Below are 27,565 nucleotides of genomic sequence, written 5' to 3' on the forward strand. Positions count from 1 at the left end.
TGAAACTCCTGCAGGGCTTTCTTTTCAAGAGAGCTGGTTGGGTTCCAACTGTTAGTATAAGGATATTCATCTGTTTAGGAAACCAAGCATTCATTAACAAGGTATTCAATATTTCAAAAATAAAAATGTTTTTTTTAAAATTAAGATCTGATGACCTAACTGATACAGAATACACTCGGGCAATTTGATAATAAAAGAAGGCTACCTGCAACAAAAGTAATGATTGCTTGGAATTTTTTTTTTTTTTTTGCCAATAAAAAAATATGTATTTAAAATTTTGCCAGTTGTCTGACTGAAGCAACTTCCACATCTCCATATTTTGAACATGGGACAGATCAAAAATTTCACAGCATTTCCTCTATTTCAGAAGCATTAGGCCAATTTATCAGTTCAAATGGATAAAAAGTAAATAAATGATTATTCAGTCTAAATATTGTAAATGTTAGTTAATGTTACTTTGTCAAAGGCAGAATTAAGTATGTTGTCCACCATTTTGAAATACAGATTTTACCAGTCATGTTATCCTTTCTCTCCACACTTACACAATTGTCATTTTCAACAAAAAGCTTTTCCCCCTTCTTTTTTTCTTTTTTCATTATCTGAGAGTACTATTTTTCTCAGAGATATTTAAGGTAAACCATTAATGCAGACAGGTAAACAAATACTGCATGACAGGAAAAGAGTTGCAGAACAACACACACTAAAATAGTTCTCTCTTTGTAAGTAGCCTGGTCAACGTGCATTTCATAACAGTCATCCATAACACTGACGAAACAGCCGCAGTCACTTTAAGAAATGCACAAAACCTCTTAACACGAAGAAGTGGCAGCAAGTTAGCACTCCAGTCTCACAGATGTTTATGTAAATTTACTGCAAAAGAAACAAGAAAAAATTCCACAAATATTATTAAAAATAAGGACATCTGTAATGTCACACAGAATTAATAGATCCACATCTAGTAACATGTAGAAACACTAATGTTATACAGACCATATGTAATGAAGTCAAACAATTTTATCCAAATTTAATTTGACAATACAACTAAAAATTTAAATCACATAATAATGGCACAAGCACTGAAAACAATAATTCAGTTAACTGAATAATGTGACTCAATCCACCTGCTAACATAAGGGCAGAGGACGAGGGTGGGGGCGAGAGGGAGGGGGGACGAGAGGGAGGGGGTTCTTCATGTCTTAACAACGAGGTAATTACAGGTGGATGAACTAGTAAATAGCAAAAAAAATCATGGTTATTACTCCTTCTGAAGTCAAATGACATACTAAATGAGAGTATATAAGTATTATGGAGTTTTACTTTCAAGATGGGAGTGGACTAAAACTTATATTATTCTGCTATAGCTATTCATCTTCTACCATCATTACAGCAGAGCCTCTGAAGGCATAACTGAATAGTCTGGATCCCCCCCCCCCCCTTTCCCATGCTGTTACTACTATAATAATGATGGACCATATTCAAATAACCACTCATCAACATTTATACAGATGCGATTCAAAATTTCTCCAGCTGCTGTAATTTTATAAGATGCTAATTTTCATTCAGTGTGTCAGCAATCAATGTCTATTTCATGCAGTCAATAATACTGTCATCCAGCTTCACTTGTACTGTAAAGTTTCTTACTAAGTTTGGTGACAGACATCAATAATATCTTTATTTGATCAAATGACTATCACAATCTGTTTAAGAAAGATGTGCAAGATCAACGAATGAAGTCTGAAGGAAACAGGAAAGAAGAACATATTTCAAAGTCTGACAACTGCAGAATTACCAACAAATGAAATAGGTAGTGCAAATGATTGGAGAACATTTAAAACAACATTAGCAAAATGTGTTGACAAGTCTGTGGTAAACCAATGGTAAAATAAACAGAAGGAAACCAGCCAGTGAAATCGCAGGGTAAAGGAAGCTATTAAAGAATGGAACATATTGAAGGAAAACAAACACGTGGAGAAAAACAAACAAACCCACAGGATCAAACCAGTAGATGCTCAAAAACTATCCACATTGGAACAAGCTTATAGGGACAAGAAGCTTAGGGTTAAGAAAGTTGTGAAGCAAGGAAAGGAGATAAGTTGGGGAGTACTCACTCAAAGACTAGAGGAGGACAGTAATGGAAACAATAAAATGCTATACAGACTAGTAAATAGCAAAACATCAGATAGTGAGGGCATAAAAGTAATGCGGAGGATAAAATGGGACCACAGTCCACGATGCAGAAGGGACCAGAGAAAATATGAAAACATACTTCAACACATTACAGAATCTCAAGGAGATAATGGAGGAGGAATAGAAAACAAAAGATTTACCAGAACTTGAAGTGGAACAACCACCTCTTACAGAGAACATCTTTAAGCAGATGAAAGGAGGCAAATCAGCCAGGCCTGATGAACTGACGGCAGACATGATCAAAGTAATAAGGCATAGAAGGAATAAAATGGCTACAGTGAACACAGGGAATCATTTGGGAGGAAAATAGAGTACCAGACAACTGGAAGAAGGGGGTATAACATCACTGTTCATGAAAGGAAGTAGACGAAAGTTTTCTAATTATAAGGGGATCACACTGTCTTAAAGATATTGAAAAACGTTACTAATAAAATATTAAGATCACTGTTAGAAAACCAGTTTGATGAGTAACAACACGGATCTGAGGTCACAGTTCGTAGTGATAGACGGTAAATCATCGAGCAGAACAGAAGTGATATCTGTTGTTTCGGAAGGTAGTGTCATAGGTCCCCTGCTGTTCCAGATTTACACAAATGATCTAGGTGATGATCTGAGCAGCCCCCTTAGATTGTTTGCAGATAATGCTGTAATTTACCATCTAGTAAAATCATCAAACGATCAATTCCAATTACAAAATGATCTGGAGAGAATTTCTGTATGGTGCGAAAAGTGGCAATTGGCACTAAACAAAGAAAAGCGTGAGGTCATCCACATGGGTACTAAAAGAAATCCGATAAATTTTGGGTATACGATAAATCACACAAATCTACGGGCTGTCAATTTAACTAAATACCTAGGAATTACAATTACGAGCAACCTAAATTGGAAAGACCACATAGATAATATTGTGGGCAAGGCGAAACAAAGACTGCGCTTTGTTGGCAGAACACTTAGAAGATGCGACAACACCACTAAAGAGACAGCCTACATTACACTTGTCCGTCCTCTGCTGGAATATTGCTGCGCAGTGTGGGTTCCTTACCAGGTGGGATTGACGGAGGACATAAAAAATGTGCAGAGAAGGGCAGCCAGTTTCATGTTATCGCACAATAGGGGTGAGAGTGTCACTGACATGATACAAGAGTTGGGATGGCAGTCACTAAAACAAAGGCGTTTTCTTTGCGGCGGGATCTATTTATGAAATTTCAATCACCAATTTTCTCTTCCAAATGCGAAAATATTTTGTTGACACCCACCTACGTAGGGAGAAATGATCATCATAATAAATCCGAGAGTGGAATGGTAGAGTAGTAGTACAAAAATGGCTCGATGAACCCTCTGCCAGGCACTTAAGTGTGAATTGCAGAGTAACCATGTAGATGTAGATGTAGAAAAAGAAGAGGAACAACAGACCTCATATTTGCACTATGACAGTCAATGGAAAAGTAGTGGGAAAAGGATAAAGATCTCATAATCATTCCTGGATTTGGAAAAAGCATATGACGCTGAGGTAAGGTTGTGCAGTCATTGTTAATTAAGCATATAAAATTTTTTTTGTGATTTTCTTTAGATTTCTATTCTTTTTCTTTTGTTCATATGGGTAACATTCTACTGCGGTTTTTAAATGTAAAGATGTAATTGTGATTATTTCATTTGCCAATGGATAAATATGTTTCTTGCTTTGTACCTGAGGTAAAGTTTGTAAAGTTCTCTTTTGGAATATTATTAATTGTGAAAAATGCAGTCAATAACATTTATAAAGGTTTATGTAATTTACGATAACGATATAACATCTATAGACAGGGGACAGCGATAGTGATATCGAGAGTTGAAAGGTTGTTGCGTAGTAGAGGGGATGGTGGATGGCGTGTCTGTGAAGGGTGCGCGGGAAGAATGGTACTGTGTTTCATGAAAAGCATACATAATTGTATGGACAGTGATACCGAACTATCAGATTGTTAATTCTCTTTACCACTGCGGTATGTAATGCCGTCGCCAACGAACTTTAAGAGCAAATAAACTGGACTGTGAAAGTGCCGCTAACATTACTTTGTTGTGGCCGACACGAACTGTGCTTTTATGCGAATGAACTTTGCTAGTATTGGTTTTGGGTGGTGGAACTGTTGTATATCACATTCCATCAAGCCGTGAAAGTGAAGACTAATTAACTGTGCAATACAAATGGCTTTCAGTGACGTTGTCGAAATCTGAAATGCGAGAACAGAGTGGACATTGTTTACGGTGTGCTTCACACACAAGAACAATTCTATGAACTGTGTATTTGTGGCTAAGACTATATGAATGTAACGAACCGTGTAGTTATGGACGATAGCGTCATGGACAGTGCATAAAGTGTAAAAACGAGAGCAGTTTCTTGTGAATATTTGAGTTTTCAGTTCATAAACAAAGTGGGATCATGAGCAATTGAGAAGTATAACAAAGAGTGTGGTTTTCCAACTAGAATTTTGGATGACTTCACAGTTCAGGTTTTGATAATTATTTTTCCTTTGGGTTGAGGTCGTCACAAGGTGTAAGAGCTGGGAGTGTTGAGAAAACTGAATGGTTCCAAACTCCCTAATAACAGGCAACTGCTACATGAAATCTGTAAAAGTTGTGGACAAATGGGCAGTGGCAGATCAGGCTGGTTCAGGTCAGACAGAGGAGTGCACTTTCTCCATTACTTTTTACTGCACTTAGAGATGTGATTATAAAGGAAATCAAGAAGGTAGAAAATGGTGCTCTCTATGCTTTAGCCTTTGTTGATGATGTAGCTATTTGGGGACATACGTCTGCGTGTGTGTGTGTGTGTGTGTGTGTGTGTGTGTGTGTGTGTGTGCGTGTGTGCGTGCGTGTGTGCGTGTGTGCGTGTGTGTGCGTGTGTGTGCGCGTGTGTGTGTGCGGGCACGCGCACACGCTCGAGTGTATACCTGTCCCATGGGTTGCGAAAGCTTGAATTTTGTGTGTTTGTTTGTGTTTGTTAGTGTCTCCATCAACATACCAATGCTTTAGTTCGGTAAGTTACATAATCTTTGTTTTTAGATATAAAAATAGGCATTTCATAGAGCAAAAAGGAAACTGCACCTGTCTTCCATGTCAGCAAGACATATGACTGAAGTTTTGTAGCTCATATGATATTTTTGAAGACAATAATACAGATATCTAAGTCAAGTAAATCTACTGTGATAAATGGTCACATCAGATAGTGAAACAGAACCAATAAGAGCTTTTTGTGAAGAGGAGACAATCATGGCTGATACACAACAGAGTAAATGATACTTTGGTAATTATTGTATGCAGTATGGAAAATCTCTTTACAAAGCACTTTATATCTCGTACAGATGGCATATCATTAGGTTCAACAAACTATGCTCTGGAATATCTGATGATATTGTTTTCAAGTACATTCTCTTCACCAGAAGAATGTCGAATATAAAAGAAACTTCAAAAATGTATGAGATAACAGTCAAATACCAATAAAGTTAGAGCATTCATATGTGTTTAACAATATTTCACATTATTTTCCATAACCAACAATTTATCACTGGGACATTTTTTCAACTAGCCTTACTGAAAAAGTTTAGTCCTGTATAGGAAAGTGTGGCTGTTTGAAGGGTTTAACTGTTGGAAACCACTATTTACAAACACAGGAAGAATGATTTTAATGAAAAATAGGCAATAAATGACAAGCTACAGACATTTTCTGTTAACTTATCAAAGGAGTTGACAGTGTGAATCACAGCCTTTAAGCGAATTAGAATATTACCGAGTCATTGAAAATGTTAAAAAAGGATCAGCTATAATTGCTAACAGAAAATAAAAGGATTTCCTATTTATCTACATTGTTGGGATATGTAAATTGATATCATTAGTTTCCTGTTTACTCTTTGCTGTTACCATTACTCTGTGGTTGTCAAGTATTTGTATATGTGTGTAGTCACAGTACTGAACATACTGAATTTGATGTAATAAACCATTCTTTCACAAGGTTTCCATGTGCAATTATATGAAAAATGCTCAACAAGTATTATGGCAACAATTTCTAGGTCTGTCTTTGCATACACCACCACCACGTATGGTTGTGTGTGATAAGAGTCCACAAAATTAAAAATGCCATTTTTGCAGGTAGGTGTTCAACAACTGTTGAGACATCAATACATTCAAAGTAGTGCCGCTGGAGGTGCATTAAATGAGTGGACCACAGGTTCACATTATTAGTTATGAAAGTATAGGTGGTTGAATGGAATGCAGACACTATGTGTATCCAGGGTATTCATTTATTCAGAGATCAGACCTCCTTTTCAGTGTGTATTGAATTGCATGAAAGCATTATCATGAATTTACTAAGCAAATTTATCCAAAACCTACTCCTCCCAACTATCTCTAGTCTCCACAACCACTGAAATAAGAGTGTGCATTGTTGAGAGTGTTAAGAGAGTTGGGAACACAGAATGCTTACTATATCGAACAATGGAAAAATCCAGAATGGAATAACTACAATATTATGAAAAGGATAGTTGCTATTAACCACCACAGTCTCTGGCTGTTGAGGTAGGTGTGTGTGTGTGTGTGTGTGTGTGTGTGTGTGTGTGTGTGTGTGTGTGTGTGTGATTAAGGCATTTTTGGCCTAAAGGTCATTTGCTGATATACTTTTTGTTGTGCCTATCTGTGACTCGGCATCTTCGCTGTGCAGTGAGTAGCAACTATTCTCTTCACAATATTGTCAACGTTTACTACATGATTTTTAAAGGTTGACAACCAGAGTAATAAGAGAATGTGAGTTATTTGAGAGTATGTGTAGTGTCTGTGTCCCACTGGTGTACGAAGATGGCAATAAAGTAACCTACGTTGTTTAAGTCAATGCGTGTATCTTATAACACTCAACACTCCCCCTATGTGGTGAGTAGCAATCTATCCTTTTTCATAATATTGTTTTTATTCCATCCTGGGCTTCCCACTGTTTAATATTTATAATTAAGTGAACACACAGAAATGAAGATTCAACAGGTTATGAGGCCCAGAAATCTAAACATGAAAAAGGTGAAAACGGTTGATGTGAACAATGTAACGAGATCGTGAAATCAACAAAAGCGACAAAGAAATGCTGAAGCAAAGAAAGAAGAAAGAAGAAAAATACTTTAAAATGTCTGAAAAAGAAGAATTTTGCGATATAAAGTTTTCAAGGGCAGCAACACTTTTGCTATGCGGGATGTCAAAATCAGAGTAATGTTCACTATGCAAGAGCTACGTGATCATGTGGGCAGACTTAATTCCCTGAAAATGTGACAAGAAAAAAAGAAGTAGTAGCAGCAGCAATGTGGAAGAGCAAGGTGAAACATTATACAAGTCTACCATAAATGATCCATTCTTTTTCAAAGCTCTGTATTTTCCAAAGTATTAAATGCAAAAATATGATTCATACATTAATAGAACTGTAAACTCACCAAGTTTGCATTTTGCACTCTACAAATGTTCTGAGTTACCCTCTGGTCACACAACACAAATCAAAAGAGCAGTCGAGTTTGTTCTATACTTTATGAAGCAACATTCTGTCAATTGGCATCACAGCAGCATTGATGTGTTCTCTGAGCTGTTCCACAGTTCTTTGAAGTGGGGTTACACAAACATAGTCCTTAATGCAACTCTGAAGGAAAAAGTCACACAAGGCAATTGGGGGTGCCACATGAAAAGAGCCACACCTTCTTCATTACTATGTCCAATCCAGCAATGCGGCAGACTATCTTCCAGACAGCAACAAATGTTGATGCTCCCATTAGGAGGTGCCAAGTTTTCCTGGAAAATGAAATTCTTGGTATCGACTGTCAGTTGTGGAAACAACCACAACTGCAACTGCAACATATGAAGGTAAGAGGTACTTGTCACAGTCTTCTCACAGGAGAAAAATGGCCCATACAGCTTGATCTATGACAATGAACAGAAAACATTAACCTTCAGAGAATCTTGTTCATGTGGCATAATTTCATGAGGATTTTCAGTGCCCCACACTATCACATTGGGGTGAATAACCTTCGCACACAAACTGATGGCTACTTTGTCACAGAATATCCACTTTGAAGTGAAATGTTCATCCTGAAGTACTTGCTGCATCCTACTGAAACATTGAAGGTGGTAGCCATAATCTTCCAGTTTAAATTGTTGCTCAAGGTGCAGATTATTCTTTTCCAAAGTGCCTTCTGAATGTAAGCTGCTCTGTTGTAACAGATATACATCTCACATTTTCCAATACAGAAAAACTGTTCTTGCTTTGTCACCATTTTGTCAGGACACTGCCTTAATGTCAACTGGTGAGGACAACGCAAACTCTGTGATGATACAGTTCTATTCATGCATCAGTCATATTTTTAATGTAACACTGGGTCACTCAATCCAAGCAAAGCCATCCACTAAAAATTAAGGTGGTTGCTTGACAATTTTTATTTTTTTAAAATGTGTCTACTCTATAACTGAGAAGTTCAAAACAGTTTTAAAAAAATTTAAAAAAAATTGTACCTAGCAGCATAACTGAATGGCAGCCATTTTTACTAGCAAGCACACGACGGTTTTTCAGTTTGGAGATATTAGTGTTAATCCGAATATTTCTGCACTGGGTTAAGTTACAATATTGAAATTGACTTGATCGTTTTTAGAAAAGTCTCCTCTACAACATTGTTTACTGCCAAAAATAACCAACCAAATACAAAAATAACCAACCAAATACAAAAATAACCAACCAAATACAAAAATAACCAACCAAATACAAAAATAACCAACCAAATACAAAAATAACCTCTAAAGTTTACAATATCAAACTAAAGAAATCCACTTTTTAGACTCAAAAATAAAGTTTTCTGCAAAATCAGCTAGCACCAAGCATTCAGTTTCATAAAGTTGTACCCTTTTTTGTCCTTCAAAAACTTACTTTGGATTTTAAAAACATAGTGGTGTCTTTTGAGGTGATCTAAGTTATCAACTAAAGATTCAAGGTACTTTTACCATTTAACCACTGTTATCATTTCACCCGTCTGTTGTGATCCACTGCATGAAGGTAACATTGTCAGGAATTTCCTCCTAGGATTCGTTTAACAATTCAAGATTGGTTTCTTCACCATGGCATTTATCATACAAACTCACCATGCAGGCATAATTGTTAGTGTCACAGACCTTTAAATCTAGTAACTCTTTGTAGTTAACATCACTGCATTTTGCAACTGCAGTCATCAGTTTGACATATTGATGATATAAACAAACACATATGAAGTGTGTTCCTGAGGAGCCACCCAAAATACACCACTTAGGGTGAAAGTCGCAAAATGTTGACCTTCCAATTTTTCATTCAGGATGAGCATTTTTGAAAGCCAAATAAAGTTCATTTAAATTTGATGGCACTAGTTGTTTCTGCTTTGTTACTTTAACTCCATAACTCTTTTGCTATCTTTGCTAACTGGGCACATTCTACTCTTTTCATCATCTTCAAAAAATTAAGGATCTTTTCACAATTGAGGGTAGTTGTGGTTGGGTTCTCTCTTCATGTTTTCTTGGTTTGGGACCCATGACTACCGTCCCAAGACCGCTCTTTTAATCCTCTTTTTTTCCCCCGTTTTTAGATTTGGTCTACACTTTATGCCTTATACTGTGTGTGTTTTAACTTCCTCGTTTTATAGTTTGATCCCTCTGATTGGATCCCGTCCACTTTTAGTGGACCCTCTCTCTTTTGTGAGTAACTCTGGAATGGTAGGACTGATGACCTTGCCGTATAGTCCCGTAAACCACCGCAATTATTCAATCAATCTTTTCAGTTGTTTCTTCACCTACACCTACTCCTTTCTTCTTTCCTAAAACTGGAACAATGCCTCTACATTTATTACATCTATACTCTGAAAACCAATGTGAGGTGCATGGCAGAGGGTACGTCCCATTGTACCACTTACTAGAGCTGCTTCCTGTTCCATTCACATTTGGAGTGTGGGAAGAATGATTATTTGAATGCCTCTGTGCATGCAGTAATTAGAATGATCTTATCCTCAAGATCCCTGTCTAAGTGATACATAGGGGGTTGCAGTATATTCCCAGAGTAAACACTTAAAGCCAGTTCTTGAAACTTTGTTAATAGACTTTCTAAGGATAGTTCACGTCTGTCTTCAGGAGTCTTCCAGTTCAATTCCTTCAGTACCTCTGCGACACATTCCCATGGATTTAAACAAACCTGTGACCATTCCTGCTGTCCTCCTCTGTATACGTTGAATATCCCCCGTTAGTCCTACCTGGTACAGGTCCCACACTCTTCAGCAATATTCTAGGACCAGTCCCACAAGTGATTTGTAAGCAATCTCCTTTGCAGACTGCACTTCCCCAGTATTATACCAATAAACCGAAGTCCATCACCTGCTTTACACATTACTGTACCTATGTGATCATACCATTTTATATCCCTATAAAGTGTTACACCCAGGTATTCGTAAGAGTTGGCTGATTACAACAGTGACTCATTGATGTTACAGTCATAGGATACTATGTTTATCGTTTTGCGAAGTGCAAAATTTTACATTTCTGAACATTTAGATCAAGTTTCAAATCACTGCAATGATTTGAAATCTTATCAAGATCTAACTGAATAGTTATGCAGCTTCTTTCACATAATACTTCATTATACATAACTGCATCATCTGCAAAGAGCCTGATTTTACTATTAGTATTGTCTGCAAGGTCATTTATACACAATATGAACTGCAAGAATCCCATGGGGCACACCCAAAGTTACTTCCACATCTGATGATGACTTTCCATTCAAGACAACATACTGCATCTTCCCTACCAAAAATTCCTCAGTCCCGTCACAAATTTCACTTGATACCCCATATGATCATCCTTTTGACATCCGCCCCTGGTAGCCGAGTGGTCAGCGCAACAAAATGTCAATCCTAAGGGCCCGGGTTCAATTCCCGGCTGGGTCGGAGATTTTCTCCGCTCAGGGACTGGATGTTGTGTTGTCCTAATCCTCATCATTTCATCCTCATCGACGCACAAGTCGCTGAAGTGGTGTCAAATCTGAAGACTTGCACCCAGCGAACGGTCTACCCGACGGGAGGCCCTAGTCACACAACATTTACATTTATACTTTTGATAAAACGTGTAAGTGTGGTACCAAGTCAAATGCTTTTTGGAAATCAATAAATATTGCATCTACCTGGTTGTCTTGATCCAAAGCTTTCAGTGTGTCATGTAAGGAAAGTGAGAGTTGGGTTTCACATGATCTGTGTTTTCGAAACCCATGCTGGTTGGCATTGAGGTCATTCTGTTCAAGATACCTCATTATGTTTGAGCTCAGAATATGTTTCAAGGTTCTACAACAAATCAATGTCAAGGATATTTGACTGTAGTTTTGTGGATCACTTCTACTACCCTTCTTGTGCCTTTTTCCATGAACTGGGCTCTACTTTTTGTTTGAGGGGTCTACGATAGATTATAGTTAGAAGAGGGGCTAACTCAGCAGCAAATTCAGCATAGAATCTGACAGGGATTCCATTGGGGCCTGGAGCTTTGTTCAATTTTAACCATTTCAGCTGTTTCTCAACACTACTGACACTAATACTTATTTCGTTCATCTTTTCAGTGTTACGAGGATTAAATTGTGGCAGTTCTCCTGGATTTCCCTTTGCAAAGGAACATTTGAAAATGAAGTTAAGCGTTTCAGCTTTTGCTTTGTTACCCTCAATTTCCGTTCCTGTCCTTCCTGTCTCATTTGCTCATTGCTACCTAACAGCCTTTACATATGACCAGAATTTCTTTGGGTTCTGTGAAAGATCACCTGACTAATTTTCAGGTTAGTCTAACCAAATGATTAGAAACAATGAACTCATGAACCATTTTTTTTTCTCTTGACCATGAGTCAACGAGCAAACTAAAAATTTTAACTTCTTCCTCTTTAGGTATCACTGAAGATTTACTTTTTAAATTCTCAATTAAGCTCAAATATTCAGTGTGAGGTGATTCTGGAGGTAGGTTTCCTTCCTTTTTTTTTTAGAAATACTGTTGGTATCTGCATTATTAAAGCATGATTCTAAGTCTTTTCTAATTTTGTCTGAAATTCACTGTGCCTTGCTCTCAATAGCGGATTTTCTTTTCCACTAACCAGTTTTGTTATTTTTGAAGCAGAAGATACCTCTAAATCAGAACAAGTAAAATCTAATTTGCTAATAGTTTCCTCATTAAGAATATACAGTTTGGGCACAATTTCCAGGAATCACAAAAACTTTCACTCGGAAAGCTGTTTTGCTCGCACTTAACGTAGACAAATTTTCAAGTTTTATTTCCCCTCAAACTTTTAATAACTGGCTATTTATGAACTTTCAATGGATCAGAGCATTTTTTTCCAAAAATGCGATTGTACCTCAGAATATATTTTTTCTCATGATACTCACAAACTGATGATAAAGAAGAACCTACTCATAATTTAAACGAAGTTAGTCTTCATGAAAGTCATTAACATTTTTTAAAGTTTTTTGAAACTGAGCCATAAACTGTCTCATGACACAGTTCATTTACTGTATGTCCAATAGAGCACCATTCATCCATTTTATTGCATTCCAATTAGTCTTTCAAAATTATTTGTTATTGAATTTTAAAATAATTTTAGTTAATTAAAAATCACACTAATGACAAAAGCACATAAAATATTCTACATTCTAAATGAAGTATGTACATCTACTCCAACAGAGGTTCCTGAACGGACTGACTACAACAATGCCAGACCCAGCAAATGTAGTGGGGGTATAACAGTTCGTACATAGGCTTGTCACTGATTACTGGGCTCCTGTGGAAACTTTTAATTCTGTAAATCGAGCTCCTGCACACAACTGCCCAGAGGACTAAATTCATGCTCAAAACGGTTGCCTTTTCAACAGAAGATACATTTAACATGTTTATTATTTTGAGCTCTTAGTAATGTATTTGAGAATAAACCTAGTGTAACTGGGCAATTTTTTTCAAACATAGAACTACAGCAAAGGCTCCTATTGTTTAATATTTTATTATTAACTCAATAATACTAACTAAATATAGGATGACAGTGTTAACTAATTACAATGAAATAGTGAAGCATTTAAATAGGGAACAACCATGAGATCAATTGTAGCATAACGTGAATTATTTTATTGTTTTCAAAAATTTATGTCTTTGTTCACAGTCAAAAATCAATGTTCAAATTTTTACAGTACTTTACTATCATATAGGTGTACAAAATGTGCAAAAATCGGATTTTTATATTCAGTCCTACCAGAGATACCTAACCCAAACTTTAGGGGGAAAAAAAGAATCAAGATTTTCAAATTTTAAAAATTTATAAAAAATTAAGGAAACATTTGACATTGTTCTTATTCTCTACAAGGCTAGTAGTTTATGACACCTAACTAGAGAAAAAAAAAACACTAATAAATCACTTCTTGGTTGTTATTTTTGAGTCTAAAAAGTGGATTTTCTAAGTTCTCAACACCAAACTTTAGGGGTAATTTTGACCGGTTATTTTTGAATTAGGATATTTTGGGTAATAAACAATGTTGTAGAGGAGACTTTTCTGAAAACAAAAACCTTGAAAATGATTTAATCATTTACAGTAGTCCCATAGAATGAGGACACCTGACAAAAGAGTAAGGCCACATGTGTTGCGAAACTTGTGTGTGATAAACTTAAAGCTATACAAAACAGAAACTCTACTCAAAGAACTCTGAAGTTTCTTCCAGAACTTCATAGTTTCAAATACCATGAAACTAGAGACATGGCAAGTAATAGAAAAGCATTGCAGAATCTAGAATTTGAAGTAAATTGTCTACTGTCAGAACATATGTCAGATAGTACACTCACACCCTACACACTATATATTTTCCCAGTCTAATTAAAAAACTTCTTCAGCATGGGACATGTTACCTTGCGATGGGAAGACTGTGAAAAGTCTAAATGCTAGTCTCGTGACAGGAGAGGAACAATTGAAAAATAATAATCAAGAACAAAGTACTGCCTTTGACATTCACTTTAAGAAAAATATAAGAAAGCATCTACTCTATAAGAAATGTGATGGATGTGGACATTTTGCAAGAAGCTTAAGAAGAAAGAATACTTCTCTGAAAGCAAGAAATCTAGTCACAAATAAGAAGAGTGCTACTTCAAAAATAAAAATAATGTACAAGATCCAAAACCAAGACCTCTGAAGCCTTGTCCTCACCGTAAAAGAACAAACCATAATGAAGAAGATTGAATATCGACATTTTTAAGAACATAGACAACACAAAAAATAGCATTATTCAAATCAGAAGACACCAAAGAAGAGCTAGTCATTCGAAAAAGAGACATCGCTGAAGAGAACAAAACAGAAGACATCAATGAAGAAAAGAATAAAAAAAGGCAATGCATTTACTGCATATAAATGCAACAATGAAAAAAATTCAGAAGAAGCTAATGAGAAAGAAGAAACACCAATGTCTGTTCATTCTAAATGGACAAGACATTGGTGTAATGAAGTGGACAAACTTACAAATATGGAAGACTATGATAGCGTAGATAAAGATAAAATACTCATTATAGTATGACCAAAAACCAGATATGGACTGTATGAAGTGAACATTAAATGAGGAATGCAACCACTACCAACACAAGAAGAGAAACCTGAATAGCATGAGAAGCTAGGTCATTCAGGCAAAAGTTTTGAAGATCAAGAGAATGTACGATGGAATTCTTAATAGTTTATTCTAAGCAGAAAAATTGTATGAAGCTTGTTGAGAGCTAAGCTAAAAATGAAGCCATTTTCTACTGTGAGAGAAAGAGTAACATAACTACTTGAAATAATACATACTGATATCTGTGTACAGATTGAGCCCCACATTTAATGACTACAGATGCTAAATGACAGTATTAGATGATTTCACTCATTTTTGTGTAACTTATTTGTTAAGACGTAAGTCAGAAGCTGCAAGAAAATACATGCTAGAAATTGAAAATCAGTGTCAAAAATAAGATGTGATAAAGGTGGTGAATACACCACTTGTGAGTTTAAGAACTGGTATGAAGAAAAAGTAATTGCATTTGACTACAGTAATCCTTAGAGAGACTAAATATAACAATAACGATCACGGCAAGAGCTATGATTTTTGATAGCAAACTGAGGAAACTGCTTTGGTGAGAAGCAGAACTCATAGCAACACATTTAATCCTTAGAGTCCAACTATCAGTCAATGTGCTACACCTGCAGGAAAGTAGTTTGAAAGCACATCAGATCTGTCAAGACTTCAAATTTTTTGATCAAGGGTATTTGACAAAAATTTTGGCTATCTGAAGAAACTAGATGAAAGGATTAATCCATGCATTTTTCTAGGCTACACTCAAAATGGCTACAAACTGTTTGATCCAGATAAAAAATATTATAGTCTCAAGACATGTCAAATTTGAAATCAAAGGACACTGACAATCAAGCAAATGAAAGTCAAGATCAAGAAAATGAAGGTGAAGAAAATAAAGACAAAAGATGATGCAATGAAGAATGAAGAAACTACAATTTTTTGGTTTACAAAAATAGACATAATGTCTATGTCATAATGTGAGATGTGACGTAGCATGTGAAAGTTGCTGGATTTGGACGGGTTACTCCTGTAACTGAAATATCAGATCTGAAGATGGTTCTGAATGAACCAAAACCGGTCATATGAAAAAAAAAAAAAATAAATAAATAAATAAAAAAAAATAAAAAAATTATTAAAAAAAATTGCAATCAAGACGGATTTTAAGTAACATTACAATTTAATGGATTGAACCAATATGAAAAAAACCTTTAAAATACATAGATTATGGAACAGCATTACTTTCACATGAATAGTGTGTAAATGAAGCAGATCAATAAAACTGGGTAGCAATAGAAGATGGAAAGAACCACCAACAGAATGACACATGGAAGTTAATGAATACAAAACAGGCAGTAAGGAATGCGACCTTGACAAGAAAATAGATTTTTAAAGTCAAAGATGATGGTTGATATAAAGCCAGGCTGGTTGTCTGATGGTGTCACCAAGACTAGGATACAGATTTCAAAGAATTATTCAGCCCATTTGTAGATATCTGTTCACTGTCGTTTGCTCTGGCAGCAGAGAAAAGTTTCTACATGAGAGTAATGTAAAAACAGCCTTTCTCTATGGGAAACTGGAGGAAGAGATTTTCGAAACTTGATTACGATATTTTCATGAAGACACCTGAATGATATAAAGAAGCGGGAAATATTTGTATTTTGAAGAAAGCTCTGCATATACTTAAACTCCATGAAGAGAGAATAAAACTGCCAGATTAATTAAAACAGAAGGATTAATTTATTAGAAGACAGGTCAGCAAACATTTAAAGATGTAACAATGTACATGGTTATCCATGTTGTTGAGGGAATCATAACAGGGAAGTATAATTGCACAAAACTTTTGGAAATGTACCTTAAGTCAACCAGGACTTAAAGTGGGAAGACCATATAACGAAACTTTCCTAAAGGCTCAGTTCTGTGCGTTTTGTTCTTAGAGTTATTTCTACAGTTTGCTCCTCATAAGGTACTAGAATGGTGCAGTCAAGTGATCAACAAAGCTAAGCTGCAACAACTGCGATGCGTTTTATGTGGGCATGATAACCAACAAGCTGTGTCTGTCTGCACGAGTGGCCAAGAAACAGGTAGACCACTCAATTGCTGAGTATGCTGCTCAAGCCAACACTCTTCATTTCAATTACTGCTTCACAGCCTTTGCCATCTGGACCCTTCCTACCAACACCAGCTTTTCTGAATTTCGCAGGTGGGAACTCTCCCTGCAATATACTACATGTTCTCATAACCCTCCTGACCTACACCTTTGTTAGTCCCTGTTCTTCAACCACCTAATCCCCCTACCCTCTTCCCACTCCAGCACTCCACAGCCCTCTATTCCACAAATGCACCCATAGCCTATTCACTTTTCTCCTTTTCTGCACCCCCACTCCCCCTGCATCCGACTTCCTGACTGCATCCAGCTGCCTTACTCTCTCCCCATCTCGTCCCTGTGTGCTCCCACTAGCAGCACCTTACAGTACCCCACCCCTACCCTGCTCCCTTCTACCTCTTCTCCTCCCCACCCTAGCCTTCTCCTCACTTCCACCACCCAGACTGCTTCTCTCATCACGCACTGCTGCTTGGAGCATGGCCTCAGTAACCAGAGACAGTGGTCATGCTCTTTGTGTAATAACACTTCAACGACAGCATTTTGTCAGTCACTGTTTTGTAGTAATTCATCAAACAAATTATGAATCTGAGTGTAGCACCTACATATATACAGATAACTAATGGTCGGTATGTTTCAGAACAGTGAAAATGGAATTGTAGTGAGCTTATTACTTAACTGTTTGTTTGTTTTGTTTAGGGCACAAAAACAACTAGGGTCACAAAACACAGACTTGGAGAAAGGTCCATAAAATATGCCACAGAGAAACTGAGATACTGAACTACAAATTAGATGTCTTTCACCATATTGCTACGACAGATAAAAAGTAAAACGTGGTTGACAGCCTGTGCATTGTTCGCTAAGAGGGCCAAAAACTCAGACAGCAAACATAAATGAGAATGTAAGTGGTAAAAAAAAAAAAAAAAAAGTCAAAACCTCTCTCACAGGTTATGGGCGTGTCCCAAAGGGGATGGTGCACATTTAAAGTCACTGAGCAGCAGAAAGGGGTGAGGGAGTTGCCCAATAAGCTGGAGGAAGTCTGCTCTGGTGACACCGAATGACTGAGGGATGTAAACGAAATGAAGGGAAAAGGTCATATGAAGAAGGACAATGCGGACTGCAGCAGATTGTAGCTGGGCATTCAGTGAGATGGTTTGACTTATCAGCCCTGATGAGAAGCATGACCCCATCAAGAGATGGACTGCCTTCCTCGGGAAGGTCAAAACGGACCGAGAAGAAGTGCGAGAGCTGAAAGCAGTCATGAGGATGCAATTTTGTTTCCTGAAGGCAGAGAACAATTGGATGCTGCAATTCTACGAGCAGCTGTAAGTCCTCTTTGGTGGATTGAAGATCGTGAATGTTCCATTGGGGGAGAGTCATAATGAGGAAAGGGGAGGAAGGAGAAAATGAAGGGGTTGTTACCTCGGCAGCTGCTGAGTGACAGCCTTCGAAGACTCACTACTACAGGGCGCAGAGGCTGGAGGATCCTGCTCCACGAGATTTTCCCTCTATCGATCTGTGGTGCCCAGAGCAGAAAAACTGATTGAGATGTGCGCAGGCGACACAGAGGTCAGCCGGGCGAGGGTATTAAGTGGCATCACCCTCTAAGAGGATCTTCGAGTCAGCAAAGAAGACCATTTGCCTTTGTTTGACTTCTTGGAGCCTTTCCGGTTGGCATAAGAAAACTCGGGTGTTTGTCGGCTGGAGGAATGTAGAAAGTCTTCATGGAAGCATTCCTTCTGTCCTTTCCGACTTGCTGTTTGTGTAGCAAGGACTTCACCCTGTGAGGCAGAAGTTTGGTGGCTTACTGCACTGCTGGAGGAGGATACAGGGATGCTACCATGACACTGGGCGATTTCATAACAATAGTGCTGAATTTGAGGTTGCATGTCTGTGTGGCCATTTCATTCATGGAGTGAGATGTATCAAGATCAGTACTGTAAGTGCCAGATGGTAGAATGCAGGGTTTTTGACTAGCCAACAAGTTGCGAGCAACCAGGTACGGCACTTTTACCTTCACCCAGATCATCTTGATACATGGGACAATCTTGGGAGGAGGCAGTATGGTCACCATTGCAGTTGATAGAGCAGGGAGAAGGAGGCAGACAATTGCCATCATTCGCACCCCTACCACACATTACATATTTGGCCAGGTGCCGACAAGACATTCAAGTTTGGTTGAAACGATGACACTGGCAGCAGCGCAACCAGTTCAGAATGTATACTCAGACTGTGATAAATTCACAGCTAGCTTTGACCTTTGATGGAAGTACCACTCTACCAAAAGTGAAAGAAAGAGTGGATGTGCGCAGTAAGGATGCATCTAACTTTTTCACCATCCAGTGGACTGCAATGACAGCCTGATCAGAGAGGAATGCTTGGATTTCTGCCTCAATCAAACCATCGAGCAGCTTACTGTAAATAACATCACAGAAAGAATTCAGCATCTGATGAGCCTCGACACAAACAGGACAGCTGTGGAGGAGCGAAGCTGCAACTAGCTGTGCTTGAGAATCAGAAGTAGTCTCCAAAAGCAAATTGTAGTTTCATAAACGAGAGCAGGATTTCACAGGGCCAGCAATTGCATCAACACCTTCCTGAATAATAAACAGTTTACCATAGCAAAGGTCTGTACGTCTTCAGTACGTGAAAGCATGAGGAACTACGGTGCATTTGGGAGGGTCTTTTAAATTGTTAGCCTCATTCTATTTATGTTTGGTAGTCGCTAACTGTGAAGATGATTGGCTCAATGCGAGAAAATCCCCATGATTGCCAGCATCTCCGATTGTGTGCTGCTTGCAACCAGGGACCCTCAGAAGAAATACTTTTTGGGAAGGGGGAGGGGGGAAGGAGAGGGGGGGGAGGGAACTGTGGGACACTCATCATACCTAACACAAACAAGTTTTACAAATCTCTGAAACAAGTCAAAGTAAGTCACTGGCAACACAGCACTTTCTTCCAACAACTTCACAGAACAATTGCACGAAGTCAAATAATCGGATACATCATACAACACGAACAACTTCAAACATGAACAACTACCAAAAGAACACACCACCAAATACTGCAACATGCCATCCACAAGCTCAACCCAACTCAAGAGCAATGCGCCACAATGATTTCACACAACACATGTCACAGGTCAAAGCAGATGTGTGGAATCTGATGTTTCCCTTTACATATCTAGTCCATATCTTATGAAACCACATTATAATTACCTGAGAAAACCCGTCACAACTCATGTGTATCATTATGGCCTCGTTTGGTTACTAACATCAAATAGAGTTGTGTCCTCTTCATCATCTTCTGCTCCTAGAGGGGTCATTTCCACATCTTCTCTGTTTGTCAGAATCCCATATTTTCTGACTGTAGTTTTCTTTCTTCTCATACTGTTGACAACAACAATGAAATGTAAATAAAGTGGCAGAAATCAAAGACATATCAGATTAAAATAACTACCATCATCAGCAGTTCTCAGAAACTAATATCAGAAAGAGTCGCAATCCATTACTGTCAATTAATTAGAAGAAACCAACTGATCATAAATGCTGTAAAGGATACAAAGCCAGTGATACGATTTACAACTAAGTAAGTAACCTAATAATATATAGCTAGTTATGAACATATTCCATGTAACAGGTTCACACTATCTTTATGGCTCTGCAACACATCAATTGATTTACAAAAGTAATAATTTATTCACTGGATATATGACTGGTAAAATATTATTGTTGTGGTCTTCAGTCCTGAGACTGGTTTGATGCAGCTCTCCATGCTACTCTATCCTATGCAAGCTTCTTCATATCCCAGTACTTACTGCAACCTACATCCTTCCGAATGTGTTTAGTGTATTCATCTCATGGTCTCCCTCTACGATTTTTACCCTCCACACTGCCCTCCAATACTAAATTTGTGATCCCTTGATGCCTCAGAACATGTCCTACCAACCGGTCCCTTCTTCTGGTCAAGTTGTGCCATAAACTCCTCCCCAATTCTATTCAATACCTCCTCATTAGTTATGTGATCTACCCATCTAATCTTCAGCATTCTTCTGAAGCACCACATTTCGAAAGCTTCTATTCTCTTCTTGTCCAAACTATTTATCATCCATGTTTCACTTCCATACATGGCTACACTCCATACAAATACTATCAGAAACGACTTCCTGACACTTAAAACTATACTCAATGTTAACAAATTTCTCTTCTTCAGAAATGCTTTCATTGCCATTGCCAGTCTAGATTTTGTATCCTCTCTACTTCGACCATCATCAGTTATTTTGCTCCCCAAATAGCAAAACTTCTTTACTACTTTAAGTGTCTCATTTCCTCATCTAATTCCCTCAGCATCACCCGACCTAATTCGACCACATTCCATTATCCTCGTTTTGCTTTTGTTAATGTTCATCTTATATACTCCTTTCAAGACACTGTCCATTCCGTTCAACTGCTCCTCCAAGTTCTTTGCCGTCTCTGACAGAATTACAATGTCATCGGCAAACCTTAAAGTTTTAATTTCTTCTCCATGGATTTTAATACCTACTCTGAATTTTTCTTTTGTTTTCTTTACTGCTTGCTCAATATACAGATTGAATAACATTGGGGAGAGGGTACAACCCTGTCTCACTCCCTTCTCAACCACTGCTTCCCTTTCATGCCCCTCGACTCTTATAACTGCCATCTGGTTTCTGTACAAATTGTAAATAGCCTTTCATTCCCTGTATTTTACCCCTGCCGCCTTTAGAATTTTAAAGGGAGTATTCCAGTCACCATTGTCACAAGCTTTCTCTAAGTCTACAAATGCTAGAAATGCAGGTTTGCCTTTCCTTAATCTTTCTTCTAAGATAAGTTGTAATGTCAGTATTGCCTCACGTGTTCCAATATTTCTATGGAATACAAACTGATTTTCCCTGAAGTCGGCTTCTACCAGTTTTTCCATTCGTCTGTAAAGAATTCGCGTTAGTATTTTGCAGCGGTGACTTATTAAACTGATAGTTCGGTAATTTACACATCTGTCAACACCTGCTTTCTTTGGGATTGGAATTATTATATTCTTCTTGAAGTCTGAAGGTATTTTGCCTGTCTCATACATCTTGCTCACCAGATGGTAGAGTTTTGTCAGGACTGGCACTCCCAAGGCCGTCAGTAGTTCTAATGGAATGTTGTCTACTTCCGGGGCCTTGTTTCGACTCAGGTGTTTCAGTGCTCTGTCAAACTCTTCATGCAGTATCGTATCTCTCATTTCATCTACATCCTCTTCCATTTCCATAATATTGTCCTCAAGTACATCGCTCTTGTATAGACCCTCTATATACTCCTTCCACCTTTCCGCTTTCCCTTCTTTGCTTAGAACTGGGTTTCCATCTGAGCTCTTGATATTCATACAAGTGGTTCTCTTTTCTCCAAAGGTCTCTTTAATTTTCCTGTAGGCAGTATCTATCTTACCCCTAGTGAGATAAGCCTCTACATCCTTACATTTGTCCTCTAGCCATCCCTGCTTAGCCATTTTGCACTCCCTGTCGATCTCATTTTTGAGACGTTTGTATTCCTTTTTGCCTGCTTCACTTACTGCATTTTTATATTTTCTCCTTTCATCAATTAAATTCAATATTTCTTTGATTACTCAAGGATTTCTACTAGCCCTCGTCTTTTTACCTACTTGATCCTGTGCTGCCTTCACTACTTGATCTCTCTGAGCTACCCATTCTCCTTCTACTGTATTTCTTTCCCCCATTCCTGTCAATTGTTTCCTTATGCTCTCGCTGAAATGCTGTACAATCTCTGGTTTAGTCAGTTTATTCAGGTCCCATCTCCTCAAATTCCCACCTTTTTGCAGTTTCTTCAGTTTTAATCTATAGTTCATAACCAATAGATTGTGGTCAGAGTCCACATCTGTCCCTGGAAATGTCTTACAATTTAAAACCTGGTTCCTAAATCTCTGTCTTACCATTATATAATCTATCTGATACCTTCTAGTATATCCAGGATTCTTCCATGTATACAATCTTCTTTTATGATGTTAGCTATGATTAAGTTATGCTCTGTGCAAAATTCTATCAGATGGCTTCCTCTTTCATTTCTTATCCCCAATCCACATTCACCTACTATGTTTTCTTCTCTCCCTTTTCCTATTCTCGAATTCCAGTCACCCATGACTATTAAATTTTCGTCTCCCTTCACTATCTGAATAATTTCTTTTATCTCATCATACATTTCATCAATTTTTTCATCACCTGCAGAGCTAGTTGGCATATAAACTTGTACTACTGTAGTAGGCGTGGGCTTCGTGTCTATCTTGGCCACAATAATGCGTTCACTATGCTGTTTGTAGTAGCTTACCCACACTCCTATTTTCCTATTCATTATTAAAGCTACTCCTGCATTACCCCTATTTGATTTTGTATTTATAACCCTGTATTCAACTGACCAAAAGTCTTGTTCCTCCTGCCACCAAACTTCACTAATTCCCTCTGTATCTAACTTTAACATATTCATTTCCCTTTTTAAATTTTCTAACCTACCTGCCCGATTAAGGGATCTGACATTCCACACACTGATCCGTAGAACACCAGTTTTCTTTCTCCTGATAACGATGTCCTCTTGAGTAGTCCCTGCCTGGAGATCCGAATGGGGGAATATTTTACCTCCGGAATATTTTACCCAAGAGGACGCCATCATCATTTAACCATACAGTAAAGCTGCATGCCCTCGGGAAAAATTACGGCTGTAGTTTCCCCTTGCTTTCAGCTGTTCGCAGTACCAGCACAGTAAGGCCGTTTTGGTTAGTGTTACGAGGCCAGATCAGTCAATCATCCAGACTGTTGCCCCTGCAACTACTGAAAAGGCTGCTGCCCCTCTTCAGGACCACACATTTGTCTGGCCTCTCAACAAATACCCCTCCGTTGTGGTTGCACCTACGGTACGGCCATCTGTATCCCTGAGGCACATAAGCCTCCCAGCCTCCCCACCCACGGCAAGGTCTGTGGTTCATGGAGGAGGGGGGGGGGGGGGGGTAAAATATTAGCAAAATGCAATCAGTCTGCAGAGGAGATTGCTTACAAAACAGCCCTGCAACCCACCCTAGCACATTGCTCAAGTGTATGTGGGAGCCACACCATACAGGATCAACAAGGGATATGTAATGTTTACAAAGAAGGGCAGTACAAATGCTCACATATATGACACATAGGAGTCAGTCACAGAGATAGCGAAGAACATGAATGGACACTAAACTAGTTACAAAGTTTTAAGAACCAGCTTTGCATGATGACTTTATGAATTAAACTACAAACCCTATATATAATTTCTGTAGGGACCATGAGGGCAAGATTTGATCAATTACAACTTACACAGACAAGTGTGAGTGAACATTCTTCCTGCACTTCATATATGAAATGAATGGGAAAAAATCCTAATGGGAAGTAGCCTGTGCTTATTCACAGTACAGATGTAGATGTATCACGTACACAAATTGTTGGCCCCATTAAGCAACAAAATCACATCACTCAGAGCCTGCGGCCTTGCTTGGTTACTAATGTAAAATAGAGTTGTGTCCTCTTCATCAGCTTCTAGGGTCGACTGAAGCGTCCGATCCCACCCGTCGGCTTTGACCCATGACGTAAGGCTGTTGTGGTGTGTAATATCATGACTATGCGGAATTTAGTTTGTGCGAGTGGAGTGTTTGTGTGTGTAGTTTTGATGTGATCAGTGGTGCTCTCTGGTGGTGTGTTAGGTGATGTTTTTGGTTTACTTTGCATGTGTGGTGTGTTTGTAGGTGGCGGATTGTTACGGTCGGTGGTTCTATCTGGTGGTGTGTTTATGGGTAGTGTGTTACGTGGCGTATGGGGTTCATTTGCGTGATAGCATTGCGCGTGTGTGGTATCGGGACTGTGCTTTCAGCAGAACATTTTTCAGCGAGTTAACGATTTTAGTTTTGTTATTTCGACGTTATTGTAGCTTTTTTCTGTTCGTCGTGTGCGAGTTTTGGTAAATTGCTTTTTTTATGTCTTTGGTAGGTATGAATATGACTGACAATGTCAACAGTTTTCGGTTGCGGCGATGATGGGGGAAAGTGCGTTGTCTCTAATAAAATTTCTTCAACTATTCGGATTTTTAGATGAAGTCATCAAGTGTTTAGTATGTCATGAAGAAATGATGCTTACTTAAAGTTCCAGCGTCTCGGACCAGGGATGTGGAGATGTCAGAAGGATAACAGGTCAAGGGAAGTGTTCGATTCCAATTTTGTTGGTTTGTTGTGTTTTCTGAGATAGCGACGATTGTGGACGTGGTTGTAGATTTGTGTTTTATGATTTGGTATCGGTAGTTTCTGTTGACTTATATAGGTCAAGGGAAGTGTTCGATTCCAATGTGTGGTAGTGGCTGTGGGTTTTCCGGTATCGGGAGTTGCTGTTCGCTATATAGGTCAAGGGAAGAATTCGATTCCAATTTGTGGGGTCGGGAGCTGCCATTGAGCTATATAGGTGAAGAGAAGTGTCCGATTCCAGAGGATATTGTGTTTAGTGGAATTTGCGGAGTTTTGTGTTGACGGTTTTTTTCGTCATTTTGTGTGGTTTGGTATGGTGGTGTGTGTGTAAATTTGTTTGTGTTTACTTTGTCCCCACCCAAAAACCGCCAATTTCCCACTCTTGTCCCGGTAGTTTCATTAGGTTTTTTGTGGAACGTGTGTATGGTGGTTTTTCAATGTACTTTCGTGTCAGTGGTGTCATGTTTACGTGATTACGTCATAGGCGCCATATTGGAGTCGTAGTGTATGGTCGTTCCCGCCATATTTGTGACGTCATGGGTCAAAGCAGACGGGTGGAATCGGACGCTTCTGCTTCTAGAGGAGTCACTTCTAGTTTATCTCTATTTTATTATATTTATTAAATTTCAACAATTCTATTATTAAGTAATCTGTACAAGGCCAGCATGTACTACAGACACACATACAAATAGCATATATACATCCAGCCTATAAATTGAGTTATAGTTCAGTCTCCCCCCCCCCCCCCCCCCGAACTCCCAAATTACTTTTACTGAAATGAAAAAGGAGAATGGCTCACTTATAAAAATGATAAGGATGGATTTACATTAAGAGATCTGATACATGGAACATATATATCTAATTAATAGCACAATGAGTAACTGTGAATGAATCAGAACAGAAATTGACAAACTAGAGAAAATCTGTGGAGTATTGTATTGACATCAGAACTGTACTTCCAATGAATTTTAAAAACAGTGTTATAAATATGCTGTTATACATACACACTTTTGTAATGATTAACAATTGTGTATACTAGTATGTGGGTCACAATAAGAGAATATACCTCTTGCTCAACAGGTCACAGGGTTATCAATGACAATAGCCTCCACTGTGCCAAATAGTATACTTACACTACTCATAGCTTACATTACTTCGTTACATCTGTATTATGCATGTTTTTTGTAAAATGAATTACCCACAGTTCAAGTGAGTAATACAGCACTAAACTAGTTCTGTGACACACCGCCCCCCTTTTTTTTTTTTTGCAATGTTTTGGCAAAGCGACATCACTAAAAATATACGTAGAAGCTGTCGACTGGTATTACAAGAAAATAATGGACACAGCCTACCACAACTTTCTCTAGATCATCACTGTCATGGTAAGTCAGTGAGATTAATGCCGGGAGAAAACTGTAAAGGTACGATAAAGCAGACTTTGAATTTAGCTTGCAGATTGTAAAATCTGATAGAGTACAGCAACGTTTTTATTTCTTATAACATAAAATATTGCTTACCTTATCGCCCTTATTACAATATATATCACGACAATGGCGCTGAGACCAACAAAAACTGAAAACCCTCGTAAAAGAGCTCCGGAATTCAAGTTACGTTGTGGCCTGCCACCAGTCTGTTCACCAGCAGATTGTTCAGTTACTGTCACGTTGTTGGCATGTGAAACGTTCGTAGACGGAGTGACATCTTTATCTTTCTTGTCTTGTGCTGGTGGTCTGACAGATACAGATGACTTCTGTTTTTCTTCATGCAATTTGACGTCTGTTGCTGGTTCAGACCGGGGAAGTCTGCTGAATGATTCATGTGCATTTCCAATATCTGTCTTTGCACTACATAAAATTAAACTACACAATAGCACGCACGATACTGTTATATGGGCTGTTATACGTATTGAGTTTCCTAGCATGGTTAGGCAACATTTATGATAATTAATAGCTATTGAAATACAAGTTCCTGCCGTTCTACCACGCCAAGAGCATACGTCATTCGTTTGCACCACCAGTCCACACAAATACGTTTCGCAATTTTGACACTTGGTAATCAACACAGGTGCTACAATTCCCTTAATAAGTAAAGTAAACAGAAAAGCCTCCAAACTATTTCTGTCCAATTTTTTTCCTTGTCCTGAAAGTATTTTAGTTCAATGCAAACTCAAAATAGACCTTGGCATATTTGACAGTACATAACGAAACACAATTATTAAATGACTCGCTATCTTTTCGGGAAACAAATCACTCAGAAAAATCACACAGAAATGACTTCGTTGTTTATAAGTCATTGAAAGTTTTATTCACGATTTACGAAACTCCTTGATTATGCACTACATTTTACTTCTCTGGTGGGACAGCCGACATGTTGAGTTTACATAGAAAGAGGACCAGCTGTGTTATTTGCGTCA

General features: G+C 38.2%; 1 protein-coding gene across 1 annotated transcript; it reads right to left on the reverse strand.

Moving 5' to 3' along the window:
* Positions 1-208: 208 nt before the first annotated feature.
* LOC124616736 (membrane protein FAM174B-like) lies at positions 209-27,540 on the reverse strand. Its single transcript, XM_047145101.1, has 3 exons — positions 26,670-27,540; positions 20,109-20,279; positions 209-870 (listed from the first exon to the last, which is right to left on the reverse strand). Exons 1-2 carry the CDS (start codon positions 27,071-27,073, stop codon positions 20,141-20,143), a joined length of 543 nt encoding a protein of 180 aa, XP_047001057.1. The 5' UTR covers positions 27,074-27,540; the 3' UTR covers positions 209-870; positions 20,109-20,140.
* Positions 27,541-27,565: the final 25 nt, after the last annotated feature.

Source organism: Schistocerca americana, chromosome 5, assembly GCF_021461395.2.
Source record: "Schistocerca americana isolate TAMUIC-IGC-003095 chromosome 5, iqSchAmer2.1, whole genome shotgun sequence".
NCBI lineage: Eukaryota > Metazoa > Arthropoda > Insecta > Orthoptera > Acrididae > Schistocerca > Schistocerca americana.

What these genes read in the sequence shown, in the direction of transcription:
- LOC124616736 (XM_047145101.1), bottom strand. Translation starts at nt 27,073, where the DNA reads ATGCTAGGAAACTCAATACGTATAACAGCCCATATAACAGTATCGTGC. An exon ending in ATTGTAATAAGGGCGATAAG is followed by an intron (nt 20,280 to 26,669) that starts GTAAGCAATATT and finishes TGTTGTCAACAG; the next exon opens with TATGAGAAGAAAGAAAACTA.